Here is an 8,864-nt window from a genome sequence, read left to right on the forward strand (position 1 = left end):
ACACACACACACACACACACACACACACACACACACACACACACACTAATAATGGGATGTGCTTACATCCTAAGCAGGAGGTTCTTTTTTTGTCCAGCCCCTGACAGGCACCCAGGGGCAGAGGCCAGCAGGACATGACTAATGGCCCACGGGAAAAGCCTGGCCCTGCCTGGCTACCCTCCAGAGAGCCCATAACCACTGTTCAAGGACACCAAGGGCAAGCAGTCCTGAGCAAACTCCTCAAGGACTGCCCTTCTCCGACCTGATCTCCTCCCCACAGAGGTCCATGAGGCCCTGAGACTGTCCAGAGGTCTAATGGCATAGTAACCTCCTTAGGTGACAGCAAGTTCTCAGAGCCCTCATCCATCTTTTATCAAGTAGCTTCATCCCAAAGAGTCAAAAAAAATAGGTGCTTACTAGCAATCAAGAAGAAGACAGGCTCCCAGGGCAATGGGTTTCTGAAAGATTTTTATGTCCATTGAAGGGGCTCAGCCCTGTGGGGACATGAGATTTCAAAGGTGACCATGTATTGGAAAGCTTCCAAAACTCCTTGTCTCCAGAGTCCCCTTACCCGAGCAACACTGGGAGGGTTATTAGAAAAATTCTGGAGCTGGGGAAATGGCTCAGTGGTTAAGAGCACCCGCTGCTCTTGTAGAGGATCCAGCACCCACACAGTGGCTCATAGCTTCCTGTAACTCCTGTCCCAAAGGATCAGATGCCATCTTCTGACCTCCACAGGAAGCAGGCACATGCGCAAACAGACATACATTCATACAATAAAAATAAATAGAGATATAAATTTAAAAAGGAAAGAAAAATACCTCTGAGGAGACGTGTCCTAAGTCATCGCAAGCCCCAGCATCTATCTCTAGGCAGCAGAGCCACTCAGAACTCCCACCCCTCCCCTACCAAAGAGCTAGTTTAGCAGCCTCTGGGGAGGCCTCCAGCAGCCCGGGCCCCTGAGGAGACCTGCCTCAGACCCCCAAGTGCCCCGACTTTACGAGAAGGCTGCCAAGCTGAACAAGTACCACTTCCACTTCCAAGACCCTTTGGTGCCGCCGAGGGCAACTGTTACTCGGGCCAGCTCCAGGGCAGCCACTCTGGACTCAGGCCATTTAGCAAGTGTCTCTGAGGACTCTGGGCCCAGCAGATTTACTAGGCCTGCAGAACCAAGTCAACCCCGGGTCTCCTGTGCGCAGGTCTTCTACGTCATGCACACTGCAGAAGCCAAATGTCATTCTACCCACTCGTACTTGCCTCCACACCCCTGGACGGCAACAGGCAGGATTTTGTGCTCTTCCCATCTCATTCTCCACCCCTAAACACTGGGCCCTGATTAATCCCCCTAAAATTCTCAGGTCAGGCCAAGCCACACCCTACTCCAAAAATCTTCAATGGTTCCCTTGTGTTTCAGGTCAATCCTATATACACAGACATTATGGGGACTAGGCTGGGCACACGAAGGAGCCATGCAGCCCTAGGTGGCATCCAGCTGAGCTTAGTGAGGCTGCAGATCCTAGGGAACACTTGTCCATGTGGCTCTCCCACAGGGAACAGTCACTGTTTGCTCCCATGAAAATCCAAACAAAACATCAGTTACGAGGACCCCAGCGATGGATTCCAGTCTAGAGAGCAAGTCAGATCTAATCCCTGTCACTTGATATTTGAAGCCTTCGGTGGCCGTGCCCACAGACTGCCTCCCCAGCACCCTCACCACCCTGAGGCCATGGCATGTGCCGCACCATCAGGTTGAGCCTCTTCCCCTTTGCCACTGTTAGCCCCATAGTCCTTCTTTGGAGGGTAGATCCTTCATGGCCACACAACAGCATGAAAGACTCCTTTCCCTATGCTGAGTTTGCCTCTGTAGAGACAGCCCTACCATAGAGAAAACTCATCATCATCCTTCAATACCAAGTCCCTGAACCGGAGCATCAACATCACTCCAGTGCTAATATGGATACTTGTCTGCCTACTCTAAAGACGGGGACCCATGGTCTCTCCCACCACAGTCCAGGCAGGCGCTATAAGCCCAATGGAGAGTGCCTGACCGTTGTGTGACCTGACTCTATGGTATATCAACTGTGAGATCTTGAGTCGGTCATTTAGCCTCTGCAAGACCAGACCCTTCTACTTATAATATAGGGACAAGCACTGCCCTAAAGGACCTAGCATGTTACAGGACCAAGTGAGCAGTAGAGGCCAGCATCCATCTGAGAGTCCCTTTTTACCCAGCAGTGCCCTGTAGCATCTTGTCCACGATGCTGTAAGGCTTGAGAGCAAGGCTGTGACCATTTTAGCCTCCATGGCCCCTGGAGGGCACAAACCTCATCATCCTGCCACACTGATGTGTTCTCTGATGGGTTCAGGGTGACGATGGAAGAGAAGAGTAGCAAGGGCAGGTGAGGGTGAGAGGTACCGCCTGGGCCACCGGGCTCACAGGCATCAGTGTCATGTCCCCTGCATTAGGGAATTAAAGTCTCTGGTCCCAAGACCCATCACTCTGAGCTGCTGGAGACCAATAGCTTCCACGTGTCCTGGCAGCAGGCCAGGTCACAGTGATGCAAGCAGGCGTAGGGAAGGGGCCCTGTCCAACCACCAGACAGATGCTACTCTCAGAAACTCAGCTCACACACAAAGCCATCACTCTCTCCTTTTGAGGTCTTGTACTTGGTACCGAGTGGCCCTCTAGCCTTGCACCCAAGGACTCATGCTTTCCAGGATACACAGGAAGGAGAGATGGAAGAGAAGGGGGAGGGGGAGAACCTTTGTAATCACCACGGTCCAATTAGCCCACTGTAGCCCTCCATGATTACAAACAGGAGCCATGTCACCACCTGCTACAGAAGCAAACATTTTCAGATATCTTCATCTACACCTCTCTAGATCTCTTGAGAAAGGGTCTCACAGCCAGCGACTGACAGGGCAGCTTCCCTTCCTGTATTTTGCAGGAGCTTTCAGGGAGAAGACATTAAAAAGCCACCAATCTCCCTGTCAGGCTGAGCCCCCCCAGGCCTGCCTGCCCTTCCTATCCCTTCATTGCCAGTGATCCCACCAAACACATGGTTAGGCTCTCTGCATTCAGAAGACAAACTCCAAACCACTGTAGACAGAGGGTGATCAGATGAGGGGTGAGCAAGGACACTCGGCACCCGAACCCGCTAAGCAAGGTACACTACAACTGGGTTCGTACCAGGGAACCTGGGCTCACTATGTACCATTGTCACTAAAGGGGGCCTTTGCAGCAGCTCCTTCATGTAGCATGTGGATGACGTGACAGGTGTACAATAACAGAGGGCCTCACACTACCGCCTAGAGCGACATGCACCCATCCATTCAGAATTGATATGTCACTGTCCCCCGAAGGTGACCATCACATAGCCTGTGACCTAATAAGTCTATGTCTGTTCCCGCATTCCCCCGTATGTGTGTATGACATGTTATATTATCTACAGTATATAGTATTTATATATTCCCCACATCCCCATGAAGGTCGCATACACACATCCACCAATAGAGATGTACAGTGCCCTGGTCACAGCAGTACACTCTGTGACACGAACCCAGGATGAGCCACAACACAAAGGCATGTGCCCATGATGGAACAGTCCACCCTGAAGAGAAAGAATGGGAAGAACGAGCCTCAGGCAAAGGCAAGCACTGGGAAAAGAGGAAGATTCCAGACATCATGACTAGAAATGAGGTCCATTCATATAAGAAACAAACTAGATACACCCATCCTTGCTTTGGGACAGCTGGAAGGGGGAAGCCTTTTACTGGTAGCAGGGGACCGAAGGAGTCAAGAGTTAGTTGATTTATGGTGCTGGAGGCACAGGGCTTTCTTGATCCAGGCGCTAGCTATAGAGGTATGCTCAGATTCAAAGACACGCATGTGAGGTTTCTGAACGTGTGCAATGAAGGATTTTGTTAAGACTCAAATGAAAAGATACTGAAAGAAGAAACATGGAGATAGGGCAGGGTCAGGCTGCTCCAACTGACAAGAGTATCTCTCTGCTCAGACCACAGGATTTGGGCAGTGATCAAAAATCTAAGAGGAACTTAGGGTACCTGTATTCCAGGATCTTTTGGAGGCTGGGGCTGTTAAACATAGCCATCCCATCATACCACAAACTGCTCCCTAGCACTCCAACCCCACTGTCTGCTTGCACATCAGCACATTAGCACCCCCACTTCTGAGTCAGCCAGCCAGCCCCCCCCCCCATGCTCAAAGTCAGGAGGAAGTCACAGAATGTCGGGAAATACCAGGCGGTGTGTGAGCTCTGTGGACTTTTGAAAACTCACCTTTTAAAAAGAGAATTTTCCAGTGTTCAAACCCACTTGAAGCGGGACAGGAAGAGAGCAGCCCCAACTTTGTGAGCTTTCTCTTTTGACGGCGTGCCCGAGGAGCTCATCTCATAGAGGGGGGGGGGGGAGGAACGTGAGCAGTTAAATCTATTCAATGTCATGACACACGAGAATGAAGCCTAATTGCCCCTGAGTGCTCGGTAACCAGAAAGCACTCCTCACAGACTCAGAGGGAAATTTATGCTGGGGAATGGAAGCAGCTGTCACATGTTTGATAGCAGTGTGAGTGGCGCCTTGACAGGAAGGCTTGGGTAAGGCCGGCACTCCCATCCTGCCATCTTGACTCCCACTGAAATGTCACAGACCACCATCCTAAAAGGGAGGCACAGCAAGGAACCGATAACAGTGTCCAGCCCTGAGGAGAGCCCTGGTGTGGGAGGAGTTGCGTCCCAGTGTGGGAGGGCACTCTCTTACCGATCATGTGGTTGGCGACATGGATCTGAATCTCTCTCTCGTTCTCGAACGTCATCTGGCACTTGATACACTGGTACGTCTTCTTCTGTTGGGGAAGGACAGAAGGAATGAGGCAAGCAGAGACAGAAAGCCAGGTTCCCAAAAGCCTAGCTCAAGATGTCCCAGAGTGTCTTAGCCTCTCCCAGGCACCCCAATCTACTCTCTTTCTACATCCTTCCGACTCTACCTCACCAGGGCACAGGACACCTCCCAAGAGGCTGCTCCCCTGAAGGAATAGGAATAACTGCTGTGTGCCAAGGTCAGCATTCTCAGGAGCCAAGGGGGTTTGCCTCACTTACAAAGGCAAATCCATGAATCCACATGTCCATCTGCAAGAACCCTGCCATTCCAGTTTTGGCAAGGTGGTCCCCGTACCATCTCTTGCACGAGATACATGTTCTGCCAACTGATGAGATTTGGGAAAGTGCTTGGGTCCTGAGGGTGCTGGCCTGGTCGATGGAGTGATTCCTTGATGGAACCATATTTGATGGCATTATGTAGTAAGAAGTGGGGTCTAGTGTGAGGGGGTATGGGGTAAGCCTTGAAATAAAGCATCCTGGCCCCTGCCCCTGCCCCTGCTTCCTGCTTCTTGTCCACCATAAGGTAAACAGCCTCTGGCATGTGTTCCTGCTGTCTCCGTGTTCTGTCAAGAGTTCTATAGGACCCAAAAATATAGAGCCAGGAAACCTGGAGACTGGGAACCAAAATATGGCTTTTCTCAGTTATCTACCACACACACACACACACAGAGCAATGCCTACTCCCATTTATCCACCACTCTCCACCTGCTCATTTAAACAACTACTCAAATCTCGGAGTCCACACATTCACTTTTACCACCAAAGCCACTATGTAAAGAGCCAAGCACACACACACACACACACACACACACACACACACACACACAGACACACACACACACAGCATCCATCCATTCATGCTGGAAGCTCTTCATCCTCTGACCCATCCCAAGAAAACAGCGACCCAGCAGGGAATGCTGCTCCCAACAATTTTAGTGCTCAAGGACAGCTCAGGGATTTGTCATCTGTCCTGAGTACACATGGCCCCGAGTGCCTGCAGCTGCTTTGCAATACACAATGATTCCCACCAGCTGCTTGTAGAGGCAAGTGAAGGCAGGAAAAAAATGGAAGCCAGAAGAAGTTTCCATGCTTACGGCTTAGCACAAGTAGCTATGAAATCTGCCCCGTATGGACAGATGTGATGTAGTTGTCATGCACGGCTCTGGGGCATTTCAAAAGGACATGCATAGTAGCAACAGGACTCTGTATAGCCAAGATTTGCAATAGACCACCATGGTTTCTGGGGTACTGGGGTCCCCCTTACCTTTAGAAAAGGTAGGGCTTCTAATCTCCTGGCTAAAGCCCCAGGCACCTCTCTGAGCTACAAAGCCAGGATGAGTCACCAGAGAGCTGAATGCCCAGCTCCACCCAAGTTCCATCTGCAGGCTCCCCTCTTGGGGCACCCTCTCCATCTTAGGGAACTCAGCTCACTGTCAGAGCTTGTGAGAAGCCTTCTGTTTCCACCCCAGGAGGAATCCAGGGCCAGTCAGGTCCCCCAGCTGATGCCAAAAACCATACTGTCGGGCCCTGGCTGAGTGACTCATCTGCTCCCACCACTCCCTAAGAACCCAGAGGGCAGGAGTAGGTGCTGCCCGCACCATGGGTCAGCACAGACTCACAAGATGGACCTGGAAAACTCATGAGCAAAATTGAGGAGTAATATGCAAAGTGCTGTGTTAGGTCAGAAGCAACTAAAAGAGCTAGAGCTGACTCCTGGGTTCCTACCACCTCGAGAGCCTGGCCAGAGGAATACCTGATAATTAACTTTTGTGCTGATTTGCTTAACTGCCCCTCCCATTGTGAAGCCCCATATGAAGTCTCCCTACATAGTCCAGGCTGCCCTCAGACTCACGACTCTTCCACCTCAGCTCCCAAGTATTGGGAACACAAACATATACCATCACACATATAGTCTGTTTAACTTTTATTGTGATTATTGTTGAAGAAAGAAAAACCTGCATGGGTGAATGGAAGGATAGGTAGGTGGAACAGGATCCGGTATGAGTGGCCCTGCTTAGACTCCAGCATCCTTCTGACAGCCCCCCAATGTTTCAAAACTACCTGGAGTTCACTGTGTTCCTAGTACAAGCCATGACGCTGGTCTTAGAAGCACATACTCAGCTTGGAAAGGTCCCAGGAAGAGCAGGGTAGGTCTCAGAGGACAGACTAAGACAGGGTTGGAGAACCCAACTCCATAGGCCCTGTCTTAGCTCAACTCCATGTTCATCAAGAAGGGGCATCTTGGCCTCTCTGTTATGATAATCATTCATTTCCTCTCAGGCATTAAATGACCTGCTCATCCTGGCAAAGTCAGGAACCACGGGAGCCTGAAAGAATGCATAAGCCAGAGAATACATAGATGAAGCTCTGGCTGAAAGATGTCAGGAGAGCTGTGCTAGACAGGCACCACCTGGTCCTGCAGGGCTTGAAGGGCTGAAGGAAGCCAAAGCCATAGCTATGGGAGGAGACCCCCACTTCTGCCTGGGTAGATGCTTCTGGAGGTCACAGCCATGGCTAATCTGGACCACTGTGAGAATAGTCTATAATCAAAACAACCTGATCCTCCTCCCAGGGGCAGGTGAGGGGAATGCGCTTGCTGGGTTCCAATCATCAGAGGCTTGTTCAGGAAGACAGGCTCCCCATAAACACCCTAAACATATGGCCACGCTGGAAGAGCACTGGTAGATAAGGGTCCTTCCTGTTGGGCAAACAGGCCCCAGAAGGTTCTCTAAGGAGGGACTGGGAGGAACTTCTGTCCACACATATAAGGAGACATATACATATTTGCACATTCTTATGACCTCTCTCACTCCAACTCATACCCATGACCCCTGTGTAGTGCTCTCTGCAATACATGATGCATGTGTGTCATGTGCCCAATGTTTCAGGTTTACTTAAAGGAGGGATCCTTCTGGATCCGCAAGGTTGCACAGATCAATATGATGAACTCATCTGCGGAGACATGTATGCCTTTGGCTCTCACTGGAGCCCTGATGCTACATCTCACACTCCCAAGCAGAGCCACAAGTAGTGTGTGACAGAAACACATGCACTGAATGTCCAGTGTACCTAGAGTCATAAGGGTACATGCGTGACTAGCATGCAAGCAAATGTATGTGCGTGCGCACGTGCGCGTGCGTGCGCGCGCGCGCACACACACACACACACACACACACCAGGCTCACCAGCACCAACATTTCCAAGCTTGGCTCCAACATCTACTGGGTCTGCCTGTCTTCACTAACAAAACAGCGTCTTCACCTCCTCTTGAGCCCAGACCACACTAGGGGATAGAGCACAAAGGTAGAACTTGACATTCAAAGCACTTCCTCTGTCGCTTCTCCAGGGTCAGTGCAGAAACACCAGAGCTGAGGCCCAGGGCCTGCCTTCTCAGCACAGCCCTGAGCAGCCTTGGAACAGAAAGAAATCTCCCTCAATGAAAAAGAAAAGAGAGGGAGGCATGGAGGAGCTGGCTGGGTCACTTACGAGTGTCCATCACTGCGCTGGCCCTCAACATACACTGAGCATGCAGTGCTAGCAGGCAGCTTATGCTGAATCTTCACTACCCTTAAAGATTGCACACCGGGGAGACACTGCAGTTCCACAAGGCCGTACCACATGGCCCGAGCCCCAGAGCCCCATGCTTTGTAAGCAAGGGGCCTGGGACTCCCTGCCAGGCAGGCTCCTTCGGGAATTACTTGTTGAGCTTGTCTTCTGGGCTCCAGGACCCAGATGTCCCTAAACAGTCCTGGCCTAAGTAAGAGGAAGCTGATGTGCCCTGGGCACACGCTTAAATCTCCCACGTGGAAACCCACTACTCTTCTGTAAAACAGGCGAAGGGAGTGCCCAGGCTCCTCCACCTAGAATGGAAGTCGCCCCGGGACCTGCTGAGGCAATGAGGCCTCGGGCCTGCCCATGTTAGCTAGAGATGAATTGATGTTGTTATTACTTATGAACGGGGGTGGGGGG

The 8,864-nt window shown here is 51.2% G+C and overlaps 1 protein-coding gene across 3 annotated transcripts in view; it reads right to left on the minus strand.

Moving 5' to 3' along the window:
• The window catches only part of Znf423 (zinc finger protein 423), a 301,081-nt gene that overhangs the window by 109,190 nt on the left and 183,027 nt on the right, over window positions 1-8,864 (minus strand). For all 3 annotated transcript variants that reach the window (XM_021220031.1, XM_029532533.1, XM_029532534.1), the window contains one exon: window positions 4,777-4,861. In XM_021220031.1, the coding sequence (XP_021075690.1) occupies window positions 4,777-4,861 (85 nt within the window). The remainder of the gene's footprint in view (window positions 1-4,776; window positions 4,862-8,864) is intronic.

Source organism: Mus pahari, chromosome 20 (genome assembly GCF_900095145.1).
Source record: "Mus pahari chromosome 20, PAHARI_EIJ_v1.1, whole genome shotgun sequence".
Classification (NCBI taxonomy): Eukaryota; Metazoa; Chordata; class Mammalia; order Rodentia; family Muridae; genus Mus; species Mus pahari.